General features: G+C 38.9%; 1 protein-coding gene across 1 annotated transcript in view; it reads left to right on the top strand.

Moving 5' to 3' along the window:
* RMDN2 (regulator of microtubule dynamics 2) overlaps window positions 1-12,909 on the top strand; it is a 49,208-nt gene extending 36,299 nt beyond the window's left edge. The window contains exons 9-11 of the mRNA XM_075043108.1: window positions 1,403-1,456; window positions 1,545-1,625; window positions 11,993-12,909. Coding sequence (XP_074899209.1) covers window positions 1,403-1,456; window positions 1,545-1,625; window positions 11,993-12,046 — 189 coding nt within the window. The 3' untranslated portion in view covers window positions 12,047-12,909. The remainder of the gene's footprint in view (window positions 1-1,402; window positions 1,457-1,544; window positions 1,626-11,992) is intronic.
* The last annotated feature ends 10,333 nt before the right edge of the window (window positions 12,910-23,242 follow it).

Raw genomic sequence — 23,242 nt, 5'->3', positions numbered from 1 at the left:
TGCAAGAGGGTTAACATAGGCAAGGAAAACTTTGACATTGTGATATGTCTCTTTCTGATCTGAAGCTCTTTTCATTGAATTTCAGTAGAAGCCTTTCTTGCTTGTGGAGATGAAATTACCTTTGTAGTGAAGTAGAAAAGAAAGCTCTGTCATACAGGTCCATGTTCCTGGGCATTCTACTTGAATGCACAGTTATGAGAAACCACCACATGAACAAAACAAACCTCTCTTTCAGTGTCTTTTATATGAATAATTTCTACTTGTGGAGCTGAAAAAGACATGTTTTTCACTTGACTGAATGCAAAGGATAAACTTCCATCATTACAATTACTTTCAGACAGTTTCTCAAAGGAATTGAACAAGCATGTTTTCTTCACTGTCAAAAGTGCTTGTTTTCTGTGTTCTTAGTCTGTTTAAAGATGGAATGATCTCCTGAATTTTGGAAATACAATGGTCCAAAGATTACCATCTTCCCAGTTTAAGAGACTTTATCTTCAATGTCAAACTCCAAAGGTGGTAGAAATAAACTGAAGTGGTTTAGCTTCAAGGCATTTTGTGGTGGGCTGCAGAGTAACTGTGGTTTTAAGGCATCTTCTGCAACAAAAATTAAATTACTGTCTAAAAGACAACTGTTTGGGGTTTTTTTTCAAATGTTTGACAATATACAGTTTTGGTGAAAGCAGATTGCTTTGGTCCAAGGATTACAGCTACTATAAATTTCACTCATGTAATTTTTCTCTCCCAAAAGCTGTTTGTTGATTAAAGCTGCTTCTTGGTTAGTAGATAATTGGTAAGGTTTTTACTCACCTTTCAAACTTCTACATCCTTGATGGGTTTTAAAAGGAAGACAATCTTGAACTTTTTTAAGAACCTGAACTTTTCAGATTGTAATGTGAAAAGAAAGGTGAACACAGACCTAGAAGATATGGGTCTGTGAAAGAAAAATAATTATAAAGTTGATGAATACAGTTCATTACCCATTACACAAAGTGTGAATGGTTGGTTGCTTGTTTATTTCTTTGATGAGGAAATAAATATTAATAATCCAGAGAGAGCAGTGTCTTCCAACCCCCTCTGTAAGTGAATTAATCCAACAGATATTCTGTAAAGTGATCCGATATCTTTACAAAGCACTTAGGGAAAGAGGAGAGCAAGCAGTACAGAGCATTTTTATGTATTCAGTATCAGCACCTCATGTGCCTGGTTTAGGGTTTGAGGTTTGGGTTTTCCTGTTTTCTTGAGGGTTTTTTGAAGTGCTAAACAGATTGTGGTGCACATAGTAGGGATGATTCAGTCTGATGTTTGAGGAAGCTTAGTGCATTACTAAAAATGTTATGCAGACCACATAAATCTCATCACACAAGTTTTATGTCTATTTTCTTTCCTGTTTTTTATTATTTAGGCAGAAGAAATGCATCCAGGATATTCCAAATGCAATTATGTGTATTTGGCAAAGGTAACCAAGTTCTTTTAAAAATAATGATTTGTAGACTCTGCTATTCTTACAGTGGTCTGATTGGAAACAAAATGTTTTTTCTTCTCAGTGCTATAAAGATCTTGGCCAGAAAAACAATGCACTGAAGTACTGTGATTCTGCACTGTCAATTCTCTCAGTTACTAATGAGGTGGGTATTGAGAGTGATAACTTGTTCTCTTGTGACTGCTGTCTTGTCTTTGGCACCCATTATTGCACTGTCAGTAATAACATAATGTTTCACTTTTTCCCCTGAACACGGAACCTTCCTTTTTCTTCCACTCTAGGTTGGCTCACTACAGTTGTCTGTATTAACAGCTTTAAAAAAATCTTTGTCTGGGGAACTGTCAGGGACTTGTCTGTGTTAGAGGCTGTCAGAAATTGAATTGCACTCTTTGTAATTCAACCCATTTCATTACACTATCTTAAGCATAAGCAGTTGAGTGTGTCACTTTAGCTGTGCTGAAATTTTGCCCCAAACCTACTTTTTCTCAGTTGAAAGCATTCTGGATTTTTGTCCCATAGTCTCTGTCTCTGCTCCTGAAAGCCTCCGGTTTGTGTTAGCAGAGGTAGATGAGTTATTCAAGATTGCCTTTGTCTTCAACCACAGTGCAGTTAAGGAGGCACAGTTCTTCCAGTTACATCTGCTGGAACATAGTTTATTCTAAGAGATTATTAGATTCATTTTTAGGCCCTTTAGAGTATTTTTAGTATATGGATGCAAAATTTCTACAGATATTTGAGAGATTTTAAGTGATGTAATTTCTCAAATATAAACCAAGTCATGGCAAGAGGTTCATTCTGTCTGATCTCATGTAGAAGCAAGTTCCATAATTACCGACCCATGGCTGGAAACGTCTTACCATCCCAGAGCGTGACAAGTTCAAACCTGAGCTTTGTCAGCCTAAGGGACCCCCTTTGAGCACAGCAGATGTGGTAGGGAGAGAGAGAGGTGATTCCAGAGACGAATTGGCCCTATCCCATTTAATTCTTTGAAGTTAAGGAAAAAGACCATTAAATAGATCTGTAACTTGATTGACAATAAATGCTGTGTGTGGAGCAGTAACATGTTTATGTCAAGTATTCCTGCTGGGAAGAAAGACAACTGCATGCCTCACCAGCAGCTGCTCCTGGGTGGCCTTTATTTTTGGCCCAAGTTATAGTATGTACCAATCATAAATTAAACAATCATTGCTTAAGTTCAATGTTTCTTTAAATATGTATTGATACAGATATGACATTAATAGTCTCTTAACTCTGCTTTATTCTTTACTTACTGTTGAAATGTACCTTTGGCTTGCCTATTACAGAACATAGGAAAGACTGCTATAAATTACCTGTTATTTGGTGCCTTACATCTTTGCATAAAAAGTAGGACCAATGGTGTAAGGGAGAGAGCATACAACTGAAATTGCTTGAACTCAGCCTGTTTTGTATATATCTTCACTGACTGTGCTAGTGAATTTTTTGGTTTTCCAAAAAATATTCAATTTACTGCAGGCCAGGTAATCTTGCAATGAACTCTGAAGATACCTGGTAAAATCGCAAACAAACATATATCACAGAAACTTCTGATGGGCAGAAGACTGTGTTTAGTAAACTGGAAGTCATTCAACATATTCATAAAGACTCCTTGAAAAAGTGTAGAGATAGCATAGATTAGGATTCATCTTTGATAACAATAGCTGGACAAAATTTTGGTCACCAAAGGTAGTTGCTGAGGCTCCCCCTACACTCAGTGAAAAGAGATAGATGCATCCAGGTGCCCCACCCTGCCTCTCTCTGTCCCCTGACAGCAGAGAGAGACTAGATGTGAAGGTATGTGTAAGATGTGTACCTGAGACACTTGACTCCTAGACTGTGCAGTTAATGAGAGGTGAATCCTGCCTTTAAAGTCCAGTGTCATCAGTCTAAATGTGAGCTGGAGTTCAGTGTGTCCTGGGCCACCTGGAGGGGCTTAGTCCCTGGTAAATGGAATGCCCCATCACATTTCTGAAGTGCTGGCAGACCTGAGAAGGAGGGGGGACCCTGAGGTGAGAGCTAGAATTTGGGAGCAGCCTGAAGGGTATGTGTGTGTATTCTGGCAAGCAGGGTGGTGATGAGAATAAGAATGATACTGGATTGTGAACAGAAGAAATAGCAGCAAATGGACCCCCAAAATCTTTTGTCCATCTGAAGAGGACAAGATGATATGTCCTCTTCTGTTTTGACTAATTCTATAGATATCACAGATTTGTCTGCTTTGTCTTATTTACTTATGATGTGTTTTGAGTTAAGTTTAGGAAAAAAAAAGTCCAGGAAAATATGGCATTGGGGCAATAGTGTGTAATTCAATTTAAAAAAAAAAAAAAGGCAGTTAGCACAAGGTAAAACCACGTGCACGCTCAAAGGAATTACTATAAAATGGAGATCTAGAACACAAACTCTGCTGATGCTGTTACCTCAAGTCCCATCTGAATTAGAATATTACATGTTGTTTTGGTTATTGTGTTAGAGAAAGACTGTTACTGATTTTAGGGGGAAACATGTTGGAACTGAAGTGGTTCAGGGCTTGGAGCCGTACAGAGGAATAACATTTAGTCAGGTTAGTTTAAGGGAGGGAAAAGACTGTAATAAGACTAAAGAGACATTGGGGAGACAGTAATAAACAGATGCTGTTAAAGTGCCTGAAATGACTACAGCCCTGGAAAAGATGGCGTTCATGGTCTGAAAAAGAAAATGCCGGTCAGCAGCAGTCTGAGGATTTCTTTCAGTTTGCCACAGCACAGGATCTCAAGGTTGTCAGCAGCATGGTATGTTGTCACAGTCATGCAAAACCATCATTCCCAAGTGTAATCATAGTTTCTCATGTGAGTTTTCTCTCTTTCTTCAGGCAGGGGAATTCCTTTATTGTTTTAAAATGTTGGCTTCTACTGAGAAACATGTATATGTATAAAAGCATAAAATCAGGAGCAGGCTGAGAGAGCAAAGTTGCTGGAAAGGTGCCACATTGAGGAAATGTATAGTATTTCATGATACAAATCATCCTGCAGCATAAGTATGAAAAATAATAGTAGACAATGGTTTACTTTTTATTGCTTCTGAGCATCCACAGTTTCCAGTGACTTCAGTGGGAACCAGAGGTGCTCAGCATCAGTAAAATAGCCCATAGCTTATTTTAATCCTCAGGTCAAATTCTCAGCTGGTCTAACTCAGGACACTTCTTTGACACTTTGGCTAGGATTCATTTTATGTAACATTTCAAGTTAAGTGAGATTACTTTGTCTTGAATGTTGCATCACATCCAAATATCCCTTCTGTGTGTCTGTTCTACCACTTAGAGACTATCTTTCTAATTCAACGGGTAGAGGGGCTTACAAACAGAGGTAATTCTTGTTAAGGAAAAAAAAAAATCACATGGCCAGTTTCAATCCTATTATGAACCTAAAAAAGGATACCAAAGAAATCATAAAAGGAGGGACAAATTCTGATTGAATGACTCCTGTAAGTCCTAATACCAGTTTTTAAAAATAGTTTGGCACATTTTTAACTAATCAGTCTATGCATTTTTTTAATTTTAAAAGGAAATACAGGAGATTTGGTGCAAATTACATCTGGAAAACTAAGCTGATGTTACAGTAGAGACCTTTCTCTTTATCCTCTCTACTTTAAACAAAAACCTCCAATGAGTCATGTGGTCCTTCCTTGGCCATAAATACTGTCATACTGTAGAGTGGTGCTTCACTGCTGGAGGTGCACAGGACATAAAATTGTCCTGCTTTTCTCTGGTTGCTGTCCAGGCGGATAACCTCAGGGTCCTGGGAAACATTCACCCCTTCAGTAAAAGAGATCCTAATGCTCACGGCTGCTGTGAGTTACTGTAAAGTGCATAACAGCTGCTCTGTTTATCTAGTAGATGTTGCATTACCCTTACTGAGACTCATAACTTTCTAGTGCGTTCAAAGCCTTGGTGAGTATGACTACATGAAAGGCTGTCAAAACCAGATGTGGTGGACTACTGTGATTGGAAAAAAATTACTTTTTTAAATTTGAGGAGAAAAACGTAATTTAAATTTGAAAACATGAGCATTTGTCTTGCATATAGAAAGACAAAATGAATGGGTGTGTGTCTGTGCTTGATTAAACACATAGCGCTTTGTATGTAAGGGGAATAAGACACTAATTTCTTGTTTATAACAAAGATTGTTGGGTATTTTCAAGGCTGGAACTTGTAGAAAATTAAAGTCTCAATGTAGAATTATAAAATATAATAAGAAATTATTTTTTCTTGTATCTGGAGATAAGCATGGGCATCAGAGTGAACTCTGTGCTTGTAGGACCCATAAGCTCACCACAAAGGGATAACAGCCTAGCAGAGGAAGAGATTAAAATTTCAAGGTTCTGGTGCCTATGATATTTTTTGAAAATTAATCTAAAAAGCAGCAGTTACATTACAAAAAAATGTAGTCTTGGAAGAGCTGAAGACAGCAAAACAGGAAGAATGCAAAGCAAATATATTTGCACTGAGAGTTGCTGAAAGTCTTACTTAAAATGCAGATAAAAACTTCCCTGAAACTGAGCATATATTTTACAAAATTATTGGTGATTTAAAAAAAAAAAATCTTAATTTCAAAACCACTCCTTCCTACCCAGCAATTACAAATTAAGGCAATTTAGTGTTGAAATTAACAAGTGAAAGAGATTTAGATATTACAGAATTGATCATTATACCATTCACTTCCAACAGGTGTAGAATGGCAAGAAGCAGAAACTTGTTAGAGACTCTGCCTTTGGCCCCAGTGACATTTGAAACTCTAGAAAAGCCCATGTGGAGGAGGAAGTAAATGTAATAATGGGCAGGAACAATGGCTGAATGTTTACACAAGAATACAGCTGCTGAAGAGAAATCATGGCCTTAAGATGTTCTTACATTTTTTTTACATCGCCATAATTGATCTCCCTGGTCATTAATTTACATTTTTAATATTGTCTGTAAGGAAAAAAGTGGGAGTTACAGAGGGATGGAAGAGAGGATAGAGTATAAACTTCAGCACCCATCAGTTGTTCCTGTTACAACAGACCATTTACATATCTTGAATTTTCCACAACAGATTTTGAGGAGAAAAAAGTAATTTACTTCTGCTTTTCAAGTGAAGGGTACAAATTATGACTTGTTTGTGGAAAAAAACTACCCATCAAAACTATGTGAATAATTTGGGTTAACCTTATAAAAAATGTTTTTGTTTTCTCATCAAACAGAACATTTTCTTTTCTCAACATCATCAGGTCAATACAAAATGTCATTGTTTTCAGAGGATATTTGTTCCTTTAGATTTTGTGCACATTTGTCCTCCAAATGCCAAGCAAAAGTCTATGGTGTTTCAATTCCAAAATAATGGAAATATTCAGATTTGTGTTCATTTTGAATTCTAGGCTATTGTTTTCCTGCTAATACTGTTTGTGGAGCTGAATAAGAATTTCCTAATAGCTACCACCAATCCAAAATTAAAGTATCTTCTGAATATACTTTAAAAAACTATTCCTTAATTAGTGATTCTGTTTACACTGAATATGAGTGCTTCAGGCTCAGGAAATGGGCCTTTTAAAACCTCATTATAAAAAGATCAGATTTCAAACTGTAAAATGCTGGTAAAAATGAGACATTTTTAAAAGAGCTGCTAGAAGAATTTGAGACATCCTGTATTTTACATTATTTTGCACTTCAGAGAATACAGTCTGTTTTTCTCTTAGTGATCAGACTGATTTGTTGTCTGCATGTTTTTGAAGTTCTTGCCAAAAGGTTTGTTTGCATTGTCTGCTTATTCTTTCTCCCTCTCCAAAAACGATTCCAAAAAATGAAGCTATCTTTTTAGCGCAGTAGTTTCATACATAAGGATAAAGTCTATCCTGATAAATACTGAGCTGCTTATATTTATGATTGACTAGTTTATCACAAAGTATTAATTTCACCATCCTATCAAAGGTAACATGGTTTTGGCATAGTTCTTAGTGCAGCTAGACTGATCAACAGATGATTCCTCAAAGCGTGGAGTGTATCTCTTCCGCTGGTGTGCTGATGTTGCACAGCCAGAGTGGGAGAAGTGTTCATGGAGGTGGTGGTGCACTGCAGGATGAAGAGGTTCACAATTGGTTTCCTGGTTTTGTAGAGTGGCCAGGGGAAGTCAAGCTTCCAGAAGTTTGAAACGTATTGTCTCAGAATCAATATACAGGGTGAAGGAAAGCCTCAACAGGCATCTTTCTGAAGGACTTGTAACTGGGTGTGATCATGTTTAAGCCGTTTCAGTGATGACTGCACAGAAAGAAGGGCTGTAGGTCCCATCGTGGTGGCGGCAGCAGCTGGACAGAAACAGGGGAATGTCTTGAACATCAAAAGCTCCGCATTGTGTACAATAGTAAAAGGAAACCAGATTACAGGTGAAACTTTGTCTTTTAAGTTAGAAAAGAACTAGTGTATAAAAATTTTACGTGACTTAATTATTCTAAATTGAATTCTGCCATTTGTAATTTTTCAACAGCAGTCTTCGAACTAGCTGAACTGTTTATTCAGTCTTCCGGGTGTGAAAGGGTGTTTTTCCCTCTACTTGAAGTATAATCAGGAAATGTGGAATTATTGTCAGCTATATATTTTAAAGCTGTGCTTGCCTTGATCCTAAAAGCTTTGAGAAGTCATGGTTCATCCCCAGAGTAAGATCCTAAAAATATGAAAAAGCATAAAATGCTCTAACTTGTGACGTACAGCAGTCACATAGAAGGTTGCAAGTAGATGATTGCATTGTTTTATTGAAATATCTAAGGGGAAAAACAGTATTATGCAATTGTATGAAAATTAACACCTACTACAGTCACACCCTCTGTAAGAGTCTATCATGAAACTGAGAAGGGATAGCGTATAGCTTTATATGATTTATATTGTCCACAAGAGTTATTACTCTCTAATTAACGATCCTTATGCCTGTTTGGGAGTCTATTCTGTTACAGTCCAGGATTTCTCCTGGACCTGCAAAGGAATGATACAGCTGTACTCAAAATCAGGGGTGGCTCTCAGCACCTCATTGCTGTTACTGCATATCAGAGTACAGCTTTGGACCACCCTTGCAGCCCAGCTCATTTAATATACCGTGCAGTGCCGCTGACTTCAATGAAACCCTACAGGATGCTTGTCAGCTTGGGATTTGGCAGTGGTTGCACACAATTACATTATTGGCTGGTGTGTAACCATTTTGGTTGTGGTCATGGGGGTGTATCATTCTCTGTTGACAGTTGGGACTTTGTCAACAAGTGCACACATGTGCAGTGCCTGGGTTGAGAGTGCATAAGGAAATAATTAGCAGAGATGGAAGGTAAAATCATTATCTTTCTGTCTCTGCTTTAATTGTCATTTAATTTTCACATGCACATTTACATGTGTATGTCTGTGTGTATATATATCTATCAGTAAAATTTTTCAGCACAAATTAACTGTCAAAATGTGGACTACCTCCAGTTAAGCCAACACTCCCTTTATCCCACCAGCTCTCTCTTCCGTCTTGCTCTTGTTTTCAACTCCCTCTTTTCCCTTGTTCAGTCCCTGGCCTCCCAGGTCTTTTTTTCCTGTGCATGTCCCCTGTGGATGATGAAACATAAAAGAAAAGCAACTAAATAGTAAGAGGGGAAAATAAGTCACTGACCCTGTAATTTGAATACCTTTTGTGTAGCAGTTTGCAGAACAGTTTGAACTCATATTCAACTCTGAAAATTATATGAGAAGTGTTTCATAAATGTAAGCCTTGACAGTAGAAAGGCAAGGTTGAAAATGGCTGTGTATTCAGTCAGCGCTGAACTAAGCCTCAGGGTGAACAAATGGGACTGATGCAAATATATTGCATTCCTCCTACGACTTGCACCTCTTCCTCTCCCTGCCGCACTCTAAAGGGAGATCAAAGCCTGCCAGTCTTAACCCCCCACCCCAAACACAAAAAAGTCGACCTTATTGTTAATTTTTAGAAAGCCACAGACCCAGAAATCAATGAGGAAGAAAGTTGGCCAAATGAGAGATTTATGGCTTTGTCTTCCCATTAACAGCCAAACTTTGGGCATTAATGAAGTTTTCATCCTTAAAACTGGAGACTGGTACACTGAACAGAGTTGTGGCTTCTCTCTCCTTTTAGCGTGACACGCTTCTTGGTCTGGAAGGACTTTATCCAAAGGTGACATAGTAGTTCCCTTCACTGACCATTCTCAGCTTTGTTTTTAATGCCATTGTTACTGATTTTTTTTTTTGATGCTTTTGCCATCTGAGTTCTTACTGTTGACAGGAAGCCACTGGCTCAATTAAAGCAGCCCATTTAGTTTGCAACAATAATAATTCTTGCTTTTACTGATGTAGTCTTGTTCAGAACTGGCAACCCACAGGTAGGATGCTTTGTATGTTCACAGCTTCTTCTCTAGCTAGTTCTTAGAACAATCATGGGTTTGCTTCATTCTTTTTCCTAAGCCCAGAGGAAGATTCAGGAAAGATTGCCTGATATTTCTGGGACCTTTGCAACTCATAAAGCTCATTGCCCAATATAATCTTTTGCTTCTAAGGAGAGAGACAATTATACAAAGCTGTTTGGAGACATATTTTTAAAATGCTGTATCCTGCAAAATGAGTAAAGGATCCCATCAACCCATGAAATTCTGAACACCGTTCAGATATTAGGAGACCCACCTCTTTATCATTTTTGGCTTAGAAAAGCATGAAAAGAGTAGGACCAGATACAATGAAACCTTTTTCATTTTCATAATACCATGGGACAATATCTGGCTTTTTTTTTTTTTTAATGAAGTTCATAATGATTTTCACAAGTTGACTACAGTCAGTACAGAAAAAAGTGTATTTTCCCTGAATGAATCAACGTATTAATACGAATTTTGAGTTTTCCCATTTTTATTGAAAGCCACGGGCTGGTGCTCCAGGCAGCCTGGAGTGATGTGGAGTTTAAGGGGTGCTCAATTCAGTGTGACATTTCCTTCTGTTAGAGTATTTTGGCAAGAGCTTACTGGCTGTGCAGTGTGTGCCTTTTAAGGCCTCTGATAAATGATTAGGCAGATAGTTTAGCCTATTGTTGCCAGTGGGACCAAGGCAGTGACTCCAAGAGAAGTGTCCAGCTAATGTATTAATGCCTTAATCCAGACCAATAATGTAATATAGTTTGACATGTCTGGCATATGGTTTCTATCATCTCAATATTCTTCTCTATTCCTCCATGACATTGTGGACAACTAACCAAAATAAAGAGAAGCAGGAATTTCTTCACCCATAAAATGTATTTTAAAATGCTCTGTATTTTGTTCCAGCTCTTTGGTTAATTGGATAATGAAGTGATCCTGAAATTCAGTGATTACTTTGCTGTCTGTCTACAGTATTTTCTTTCAGAATTGCCTGTGGTGTTATCTGGGAAAGAAATACTGGTCTCTGTCATTAGAAATACTTGCACAAAATTTGTGATGTGCAAGTGTTTTTCACTTGCACTGCTAAGTATGCATGGGTGCATGCATTGGGTGTCTGGACCCTTACCAGCCTGCAGCTCTGAGGTGCTGACTTTTTAGAAATGTGGTTTTAAACCAGGGTGCATTTTGCAAGCTAGAAGTTTTGCAGTGGCAAGTAAAGCAAGTGGATTATATCCAGGAGACATTTCAAAAATAAGTAGAATAATGGAGTTTTTGTAGTGTGGTTACATGTTCATATGCATGTACCCCTTTCCAAACAGATTATATGGAATAACCAAAACATATGTCACTGGTTACCTGTGAAAGAGTCTGTGGGCTGGATTTGGTTTAGAGCCCCATGCAGACTACGCACTTACACATTGGCCTAAAAGGAGCCTTTCCCTTCTGTCCTAGGAGGTATAATATAGTATTGGCTCTGAGCATAGCAAATTATTCGCCTCTTGCTCCCCAATTGGCTCCACTCTGCTATGACCCCAGTAGCGTAGGCAGAGCCCACCAACACCAGTATGGAAGACACCGAAGGTGTAGTCAGTCCATGGTGGTTATTACAGGTAGGTATGGCTGTATGCACTGAAACCATAATCTAACCTATGTCATTAATTACATTTCCCAATGTTTTCTTCTTAATTGCATAATAAATAATTAGTAAACATCATGGAAATATCTTTATAGAAACTGCACACAGGCGGGTTGCAAGCTTTACGTAAAGTATAAGGCAAGGCAGTACTTTATGCAAAGTACACCAATAAAAGTTATGGCCTAAGCTCAAAGGTTTACTGGTCTGCTGAGAAGGCTATTTGTGCCTAACATTTTAAGTTCTTTAACAGAGCTGTAAAGAGAGGGCTGCCATCTGGCTCTTGTTTTCACTTCAAACTTTATTATTGCAATCACTGATAAATTAACTTACTATGCAGTCTTGTACATTCTGTGGCTGTTACAGTTGTGTGTTATGCCTGTTGTTAGTAAAGAAATATGGATAGGCACACATTAGGCAAATTAAGGGATTTATCCTATCTAAATTGATGCATGATTGTCTGTTTCTTTCAGGATAAAGAGGCCCAGAAAGACTTAGAAGCTTTACTTCTTACACTGAAGCTGTGATACTACGCACTTTTTAACTCTTCACGCCGTGATAAAACTGCAAAACTAAAATGAGAATGTATAGTGACTGGGAACTGCGGATGAATTCCAGCTAAGTCAGTGGGAAAACTGTCATTGACTTTGGTCGGCTTGGATTGTGGCAATTATGATATGAAAACAATGCATTCATTTTTGATTATTTATAATCTTGTACTGAAGTTTAATTTTAGATTGCTAACACTGTGAGTCTGATTCTCTGAACATGAAGTCCACTGCTGGCAATGGATATACTGGATGTTAGAATGCAAAATGCATAAATCTCACTCTTTGAAAGATTAATCGACTAGTATGTGATGCCAGCATAGAACTGTGTGTAGCAAAACCAAACAAAACAATGTTTCTATAGTAAATTATATTTGTATCAACTAATTTACACAGATGTGTACAGAAGAAAATCATGAATGTTTATGTTTACACGTTTCTCTACTCTTATAAAATTAGACTCTTGTTGAAGTTTAAAAAAAAAGCTGTTGCCTCCACAAAGCTCTTTTTACTTTAAACCTACTGTTGGTTTTACACAGAAATGTGAAAACTTTATAAATTAAATATTAAAGTTATATTTTATTTGTAACATCAAGTACTATATTAAAAATCAGACCAATGAAATTGAGTGTTTTAGATTAATCTATTACAGCTGTGATGTTCAATGGATTTGTTATAGGACCTCCACCAAGTTTGTGAATCCTGACTCTTTCTCTTTGAACAGTCGCCTAGCATGATGGCATCAGCATGTCTTCGGAGAACCTGGTCCAGCATGTGACCATCACTAACCTTTTATATCATCTATATAACAAAACCTGTACATAAAAATAGACTAATTAAAGACCTACTACTTCTGTCTGAGTGTGTAGGACAGCAATGTTTTCAAGAAAATGTAACAGGTAGGGAAAGAATTTTGTTCACCAACAGACTGATCCAGAAATCACCAAAGTCTGTAGAAAAATAAAGGCCAGTTTTCGCTGCCTTTTAATTCAGGACCTTAATCTAGATTCAGGGAGTGTATCTAGAAGAAATAAGCATTTCTGTTAAAGGAAATACAATTGGATAGGGACAACTGCATGTTCGCTTGGCCTATTTGATGTGTAAGATAACATGGACCAGTTTATGGCTAAGACAAGGAGGACTCATATGGCATGAATATATTGAACTAGCAATTGGGGGTTTAATTTTGGACAGATGGGGAACAGTGACATTAGCAAGAAGGAACTAGTCATGGCAACAAAGATCTAAAAATTGGGCAGCTGTGAAGAAGTATGTATACATATATGACTGAAGCATCTCATAGTAAGTGAGCTTTAACTACCAACAACAGAAGGCAAGACATGCAGTAGCCTGGAACAAAACAGGTAGAGTTACAGGTGTAGAGTTACGTTTGAATTTAGCCTGACTCCATGACTCCACGTACAGAGATTTCTTTTCATAAAGTAGGGCTGTCCATTTTTTCAAACATTTTCTTTAAAAATATGTTTTCAGACATGCAAACATTACTGTGAGATACCTCTGAACAAAATCTGAAAGTTCAGAACTGTTCCAAGTTCTCACTGTTAGCTCAATGGTTTTCATTATCCTGAAGATCTTCACAAATTGAAATACGTATTTTAGTAGTTTTTAATGTTTGCTCTGAGGGAAAATAGTTCCTATAACTCTTTTTCAATTCCAGAGTTCTCTTCTTCATACATGATTTCAGAGAAAAGACAAAATACCATATGAGATAAATCCTATCAAATAATTCCTTCTGTGACAGAATAGAAGAAGCTACAAAGGTGATGCATCTTGATTTTGGTAAGGGGCTTTTGGTAAAGACTGTGTTTGACATTTTCATAGCCAATGCAGGAAGCATAGTTTAAATGGATCTAGAACAGTGATTTGTACTTAGGGTTGTTAGCAATTCACTGTCACCTAGGAGGATGTAATAAGAAGGCCTTTACATAGATCAATTTTATGCTAATTGATATACTTTATAAAATAGATTGGATTATGCAATAGATATTTCATTTCCAAGCAATTATTGCCAATAAATGCTGGAAGTGTATCAGAGGAATAGATTAGAACAAGAAGTTATTTAAATTAATTGCTGAAATTAGGTGACATAAGTAGGATTTACTTCATTAAAGGCAAATAGAAAGTATTCAATTGAAGTAACAGAGGATGGAGGAGACCTGGCTAGTTGTGGTAATTCTGGGGAAAAAGACGTGCAGATTCCAGTGAGTGGCAAGCTAATCATGGGTCGATAATGTCATGGTTTTGTGAAAAAGCAAATTTCATACTAGACTGAATAAATAAGCATTCCCCATTAAATTCACATGAAATAACCTTTTACTCTAATTAGGCCTAATAAGGTCTAATGAGGTCTGAGCTGGAATACTATATCCAGTTTCAGGCACCACGTTTCTAGGAGATTGGGGGCTAATTGGAAAGAGTCCAGTGGAGAGACACAAGAAAGATGAGAGTGCTAGACAACATCATTTTGTGTGTAAATATTGAAAGAATTTCTTTTGTTTAGTCTGCAGGAGCAATGACTAAAGGAGTATTCACATTTGTAAAAAGCTATTGCTGAAAAGACAGTTTAAAAACACCCCCAAACCTTGTTCTCTTAATCCCCTGTTCATAGAACAAGAAGAAATTGCCTACCTTTAGATTAGGCACTAGGAGAAAATAATCCTGATGGTAACTTTGCAAAGCTCTGCGATACTTTTGCTGAGAACATTATAAAATCACTTACACAAGTTTTAAAGTAAAAGTTAAACAAAGATTTCAAACATTGGCAATGTTTAAGGCACAGTTCGTCCTCTGGCAGAGGTTGGATTAGGTGACTTCTTAAGATCCCTCCTGGCCTTGCTGTCCCTGGGGCGCACACAACTCCAGCCCCCTGTGAGCCACGAGTGCTCCTGCTGGGTTTCTGCAATTGGTAGGATTGATCTGCACACACTGGCTCTGCATTTGGGCCCAGGCTGCCTAATGAATTTGCACTGTGAAACATTTACCAGCGTGTTTCAGGACTTGAATTTAAAGATGCGTATCATGGCTGCGCTTGACTATATATTTATCATACCTGTGGTTTTAATCCACATGATTAAATTTTTAAATGAAATTTCTGATTTTATAAATGAAATTACTGATCTTTCTTTTCAGCCCATTCTTTTTGCTGATTACTAGTCTATGTGTAGAATCACAAAATAACATCTGGGAGAGAAAAGGCTCGTTTTAATTATTCAGTCTAAGTTGTCTTTCATGGTTTACAGAAATATTCCTCATGCGGGTAAAAAACTGCTGTTATACACAGCTAAGATATTTTCTGCTTTTTAAGTTCTTTACTAGTTAGTGTACATGAGCATTCTCGGCTTTTTTGTATTTCTGCTTGGCTAATCTGAGAACTTTTAAAATTGAAGTGTGTTCCCTAAATTGTTCTCTAATTGCTCCTTGGAATAAAGCTTTTGCATTTAGTTCTAGGCCTAGGCTATCTGTTCTCTGTGTCATATCAGCTGGAGAAACAGTAAGCATAGTTCCAGAGGGCCATATGTTTTCTTTTTTGTTTAAAATATCCACAAGCAGACATTCACTTCCGTAGTTTTGTCTCCATGGAGGAGGTAGAAGTTAACCGTATTAACCCCTGCAGGCCTTTAGTCTGTATGGAGCAGATGGGGCTGCAGTCTGCCTGAAGCCATGGTGCCTTGGCCATGTTGCCTGCTACCTCCTTCAGCTCTTCCACTGTGGCATCTCTTGTTTGGTCTCTGCTCCAGTACATACACTGTAAATTCTCCGGGGGAATTTGTCTGTTTACATGTCTGCAAAAGGTGAGTTCAGGGGCTCTTGATCTGATACTAGGATTCTTGCGCTTCATTTCAGTTAAAATTACTAGTTCTGCCTTCCTGGATAATTGAGATGATTTTTATTTCTTGTGGTAAAGCTAAAGGCTCTGTCATTGGATCCTCATCCCTTTGGGATTGTCCCCCTGCAACAGCAGGTAATCACAAATTAAGTTATATATTTTTTGTAGCAATTGGCCACTGGCACATTGTGGAAACAGTTACAGTGATACACTGTCATACTACTTTTTTTTAATTACTGTCTTTCCTTTTGCAGAGTCTTAGGGTGATTTACTCATTTTTATGTAGTAATATCAATACACTGACTTCTGGAATGAATTAGGAAGCTGTCCAACAGTGATGAGTAGCTGACAATTTAGAAAGGAAAGTGACAATTCCTGTGTCCAGTTAAATAAAAATCCCAACCCTAAATCCATACCTGCAACCCCATTATTATAGTAGTAAAAGCCTGGACTGGAAAAAAAACCAAACCCAAAACCAAACAACAACAAAACCCCCAACAATGAAGTAGTGGCTACCAGAGATCCAGCCATGTTCAACCCAAACATACCAGCTTATCTGGATCTATTTATCTTCAGCCTTCACCAACTGAACACCTTCCACTTGAAGTGCCTAGAATTGTAGGGAGGTACTGTGGATTCCAGCAAGGTCCATGGGTTTTCTGGAATTTTCCTGGACACCCTGGAGGGCAGTCCTGTAGCATTTTCTTTCATTGGGCACAATAGTCACGATGGATGCATTACACCTACTCCAAATGAGAAAATCCTGCAGTGATGGGACAATTAAAACTGTATAACAGCATTCATCCAGTGTAAACTCAAGAAGGAGTAACTCTGACTGAAGGGCCAACATTATTGTTTGCTTTTTTTTTCTTCTGTACATAAGGTTATATTCTTATTTTCCAGCACTTTTCCTTCTTACAGACTCCCCAGTTCATTGGTGAAGAAACAAACCAAACTGTCTTGACAATACAAAAAGAAGTAAGCTTTTCTGGCCCCATCTATGTTTGTGTAACCCATGCATGTGTGACACTGGTAAATGAAGCACTAGAACTAAGAATGTGAAACATAAGTAATTTTTTTTAGAGGAAATATTTTACTCATTTCATTAAAATAAACAACCAGTTATTCTAGAAGTATCTGTAGGAGCAATGTCCAATGTGAACTTGAATATGAACAACCTGAGCTCTGTGCTTGGTAGTGCTACTGACCCATGATGTGACTGTGGGGTAAGCTACTTAGCTATGTACCGAAGTTACACGCGTGCAAACACCATCTAGCCACTCTTCATATGTCTTGTTTATTAAGATGGATTATGAGCTGGTTTGAATTGCCTACCTGTATGAGCCAAAAAAACAGCCACACAATATTGACTGGGAATATTGTAACCTAAGAATCTCTTAAGGATATGGGTTTGAATGTGGATGTACTTTTAAACCTACCAAACTAATTTCAAGTTTCTAATTTATGGATAAAGGTAATCAACATGGCTGATGAAATTTCAGCCCCCAGGTGAAAGAAGTGTTCTTGTTTGTTGCTCAGAAAAATGTGGCAAATCAGCAAAGTGGATTCCGCAATTTACTTTTTATTCCTAATCTTGGAAGAGGATAATATATGAAGAAATTAAAAGTCATTTGTAAAGTTCCTGACTGTGGCTCTGGGCTAAGGATTGCTGGTTTTCAGAATGCTAGGCCAGCTTATATAGTGCCCTATAAAATCATATATGAAGTCTTAAAGCAGTAATAAAATTTATGTTTTTCAAAATAAAAGAGCAGAATGCTTCTACAGCAACACTTAAGTGCAGCAAAGCATTCACACAAAAGCACTGCTAGACTGTGTGTTGCTTTGATACCACCAGTGTATGGGTGTTGGCAGTTTCAAGCAAAACAGTGTTCCTGGTGCATTCATCACAAATCCCTTTTGTACACGCAAAGACCGTAAGTGAGCGTGTGACCCCAAGGTTATCTGATGTCTTCTTTGTTTTAGAAGTATTTGTCTTACTAAAGAGTAGTTTCACTTGATTTATCCCTATAAAACCTACCTGTGACATTTTGGTGCCATTGAGAACATGGCAAAACAGCCTCTGGACATCAGTGAGACCCAGGCTTTGTGCCAGGATGAGATTTTTAAAAGTACCTGCTTGACCTTGTCTGACATTTGCTTCTGTACATCCTCATACTTGGTTCAGCTTGTTCCAGCAACATGCTGCTTTCAGCCCCTCTTACAGCTGTTCCTACGTGACCAAACATGTTGATTCAGGAAATGAGAAGGCAGGTCTTTTCGGCTGTCTTAGGAGAAATTGAGTAACAATAGATTAGGGGGGAAAAAAAAACTCAAACAACTGGACCTGGACCTGTGTGGTCATTTGAGCAATAATTTTAATTAGTTGTCCACCAGACATGATTTCTGTAAAGGGTATTAGTTTATTCTCTAGAGGGAGAATTTTGTGATCAGTCTAGCCTATTGCACACTACAGAATTTTTCTCCAACCTTTACATTATAATATTTACACACACACACACACACACACACACTTATTTCCCCATCTGAAAAAAATTGGGCTGATAGTGCTTCTTTTACCCATGCAGATGGTTTGAAGAAAAACATGTCAGGCAGTGAGGCACAGTCCTCCACAATGGGGGCCATCACAGTGTTTGAATGGACCATCCGCCTGCCACCGAAGCTGGCAGTAACTCCCCCATTGCCAGGCTGGTGTTGCAAAATGGGAAGGCTGACCTGTGGTTTTTCAGTAACTGGTAGAGCGAAGCCAAGGTTCAGCCAAGCGTTAACCGGTTGGAGAACACACAACAGCAGTAAGCAGTAAAATAGGCTTCACTTTTTAGGCCTCTTTTACTCTTTCCATCAGCACCTGAAGAGCTGTCAGGGAAGATGACACCTTGGGATGCATTTACACGGCATTTCCAGGCTGGTTTTCTGGAACACACAGAAAGCCCGTGCAAATACGTCGATAGATACTCAGCTGTACCTCCAGCTGCAGGAGCGTACTGGCAAGTGCGGCTGTGAGCGGCCACCCTAGCTGGTGAGCAGTGGCCAGGCAGGGAGCGGTGCTGGGGGTTCGGACAGCTCTCCCCACCGCTGAGGGCCAGCAGCCTAACGAGGCCAGGGGAGAGGTGGGCACACCTGGCTGAGCAGTGGGGAGAGCAGCCCAGGGTGCCTGGAACTGGGGTTCAGGTGGGGCCTGGCAGCAGAGAATCGGCAGTTTGGTGCACGTGGTGAGACTAAAGCTTCCCACAGAGCTCATGAACAGGGTTGGGCTCACACATCTGGCTGCTTCCCACCTTTGGGGGATGCGTGCTGGTCACTCAGGAGCTGTCTTACTGTAGGAGTTTGCTGGAAGGTGGGCTGAGCCTCCGGCTGCTGCTGGCCTGGAGGTGAAGGAGGGGTGAGTACGTGCTCTGCAGGGTATCCAGCTTCACGCCGCTGCATCTGTAACAGAAAGAGAGTGCGTGTGACACACACGATGGATACCGTAATGGCGGGTGTTTCGCAAGCCTGTGTCTCTGCTCCTGGCACCTGCCAGCGTTCAGTTAAAAGAGAAAATCTGGAAGCTGTCCCTAGGAAGGTTAACTAAAGGTAGACAGGATTTGGTAGCTCCTGACAAGGAAGTGTGTTAAGTCTTGAGCCTGTAACTACCTACATGCAAGACTCCTCCATGCAGGGCTTTGACTTTCCTGCAGTGAGACCTGAGGGGATGTTCCAGAACCCTCCTCTGGGGCACTGGTGCATGTGGCAGGTGACAGTGAAATGAAAATAATTTTTTTTCTTCTTTCCTTACTTCAAAAAATGTTTTTTGTTCATGTTCTCTGACTTAAATTTATATGGAAAAATACAAGGTAGAAAAGACGTTTCAAATGTATTACCTATGAACTGCCATTTTCATACCTATGAACAGCCATTTTGCTGTGAGAAGGGCTTGATACTGTTAAGCAAACAAGTGCTAAAACACTAGTGTGAAAAAATTGCTGTACCTTTGTTTTGTGGGATATATTTTAACTGCCAATATTTTATTCAATTTCTTCCATAACCGTTTACAGCACTTGGTTAAAATGCTCACTGATGGACCTGCATGAAAGTTGTGTGGTGGGTGTGAGGCAGTCAGGAGCTGCTGTGAATGAGCAGGGCTCCATCAGAAGGCTCTGCAAGGGGAGTTAATGCTGATTCCCAGTAGCTGAGAACTGTTTCATCCACTGGCAGCCTTAAATGGAAGCTAAGGGGTGTTGTGTTTTTCTTAAATTGTTGGGGGGGGGGGGGGCGTATGCACGTGTGTGTTGAAAAGTAGTCCTTAAATTTAGGCTAGAGAATGAACTTGAATGAAGGAGCTTTTCTTATATCAAAGAGTAGCAGAATAGAAGCAAATGTTCAGTGGTATCGGGTAAAGGCAAACAGGCTGATTGGGTTAATCTGCAATGCAACATCTTGATTTCTGTGCGTTGTGCTGGATTTGTTTTTATATAAATGCTATGGATTTGGGATTTCACCCCGTCTTATTTTGAATGTCAAACTGTAATTACATGCAGAAATTGAATGGGGACCACAGCTTCTATGTTAGTGTATATACATATAAAAATATTTATGTGAATGTGTATACCTGTATGTTTAAAAGAGCAATTTAAATAGATATGATTTGCTGTATTTTGTAGCTACAATAAGCAACTCAATTACTTTGTGAAACTTTTGACATTTCTGTCCATAATGTGTGAAAACTTAAAAGCAAGGGAGAAAGATTCTGCCTGCACATAATTTTATATTCTAACTTCTAAGAGCCAAGTTAAAAATGCTTCATGAAAGGAATTGCCACAGTTCAGCACTTAACTGGGCCTCCCTCTGAGAGGAAAGACAGGAAAAATACTTGTTGAATACGAAGTATTGCTAGATGCCTTGTATGCTGGAAGGGAAGAGCTAGGCGATAACCCTACTTGACACTGCAGGCTCATCTTGATACAGAGCCGTCAGTTCCTATTGGAAGCCCCTTACATATTTGACTGAGGGCAGGCAGGTGGTAAAGAAAAAAGTAAAAGATGCTGTAAATAAATGTATTAGTTTTCCTTGCCTTGCCTTCTCAAACTGTGAGCTTGTGAGCTCTAAAGGGTTCACAGAGTCAGTAGGAGTCAACTCATAGTTCATCAACCCTGTCTCTAAGAGAGATGGCTGTAATCGGTATCCCCAAACCATCGTATCTACTTCTAGAGAGTCTGTGGCTGAAGGGGAGGGATGGGGCGGGGGGAGACTTATGTGTGTAGAGCTGGGGTTTTGTCTTTTGAGGGTGCTTTTTTGTAAGTAAGGATCATGGTTTGCAGAAAAATGCTCAAGGAGGCTTGCTTAATATCCATCTGTGGAATGTTTGACTTTCTTTGTTTTCCTGAACTCAGTACTCATTCATCAAAAAGTAAAGTAACTCCTGTGGGAGTGGGAAGGGGAGAGAAATTTCAGGCAAGATTGAAGTAATGTTGGATATGAAGTATGAGGAGACTGAAGCGCATCCCTGAACGGCTCCTGCTGAGACACTAATAGCTGGTCAGCTCACCCGTATTACACTGAATCTCTTCCAGTTTTCTTGCCAAAACAAGGGGTATTTCAGTTGTACTCAAAATAAGGAGAAGTCAAAATGTAATCTTAAACAAGTGAGCTTTAGAGCCAGTGTTGCAGGGGCTGTGAAGTGCTTTTTCCGCCAAGCAGACAGGTGGGGCATTCAGCAGGAACCACAGGCCTGTCAGTAAGTTTGACCCAAGATAATTGGAGCTCCATGGCCAGTGTGAAGGTGTCCATAAAAACTGAGGTCTCAGCAGACCTGTGTACATCTCCAGGACTTCAGTTTCCAAGGGTTTTGGCAAACTCTGTTTTTCAGTGTGTTGCTCTTGTGTGACTCCTTCTCTCTGGGGTTGGCTTTGATTTTTATTCCGTTTTTTTTCTGACACATGGCAGTCAGAAATGGATGTTTGGAACCTTAGTTCACCATTTGCTTTCTGCATTGGTTTCTTCATTACTACGTACAGCCTCCAATATATTTAATGCTTACAGCCTCCAATATATTTAATGCTTAATGCATACAGTATGTACAACTGAGGTGAGGTAGCGCTGTATTTACTGACTTACTCGATCATCATCTTACCAAACTACTTCTAATTACTTACCTATTTTATCAGATGGGGTCCCATCTCATCTCTAGCATAAGCTTTTGCAACTAAGCGGAGCACCTCTTTTTTTCAGAGTCTTCCAAATGCTACAAAAAAATATTTCTTGCACTGGAGACCTGTGAAACTCCGCAGTCAGGTAATATTTCACTCAATATAATTATGATAAAATACAGCTGATGTGAAAACTTGGGTATGAAGCAGCCCAATTGCCCAGGTCCACATTTTCTTTTTTCCAGTGACATAATAGATTTTCCAGTTGTTATTGACAGATTTCAAAAGGATATATCTCATATTCAGAGACAGGTTGAGTAATTCTTGATATTGCAGGTGGCAGAGCAGCCATAGAGAGACGTGTGGTCTTTCAGCACAGATGGAATTATCTGTTAAATTCTGCAGAATAATTTAGAAAACTTCTGGTGTGAAAGGATACCCTTCTGAGGATTGCTTCATGTAAAGCACTTCATGCCAATGTTTGTGTGCTGTAAGCCTTTGAAGCAATCTTTTTAGACACCGTATTTACGTGATCTCTTGTTTTGAGAAACACTGCATGAGTCTTTTAAGACATTTCTCCTGTAACTGACACTCCCACTTGCACATTGCTTTGCATTCCTCATCATTCATGTTCTTCTAGGTTTAAAGCCAAAAAATAAACAACAAAGCCCTCAGCCCAGTCTCTAACCCTGATCTAGAGAGGGATCCAGGTGCTCTGGAGTTTAGTAGGGTTTTTCCTGCTGATTTGAAGTGGAGCGTTCTCAGGTGTGCTAGTGAGTAGGGTGCCATGAAATGAACTGTAATTACCTTCTGGGTTTCTGTCACTGCCTGAAAGGATGCAAAGTGACAACAGATTAGTGCCCTGAAATAAAGCCAGTCAGTGAATGTGTTCAGAGAACAGTTTGCACATCACAAAAGCCACAATATCTGAACTGACTGTAAACTTAAGGGATGGGAGGAGCCAACAGGCTTTGTGGTGTAGGAAAGAAAACAGTTTGTTTCTGCTGCAATGTTATCAGAGTGACAATTCAGTAAAGAACTTACAAAAATCATATTAAAACCAGATTGAATATGTTAACTTTGAACTATATTTTTCTTATTAATTAATCCAATTTTTTTTCCTCATGAAAGTAACTTTAATGTTTCCCTGGTATTGATTTGCAAAGAGGCATGTCCGTCAATTAA

This window comes from Buteo buteo, chromosome 12 (assembly GCF_964188355.1).
Source record: "Buteo buteo chromosome 12, bButBut1.hap1.1, whole genome shotgun sequence".
Taxonomy (NCBI): Eukaryota; Metazoa; Chordata; class Aves; order Accipitriformes; family Accipitridae; genus Buteo; species Buteo buteo.
Note: the sequence above shows the minus strand (reverse complement) of the source record. Positions and strands in the feature narration are given on the sequence as shown.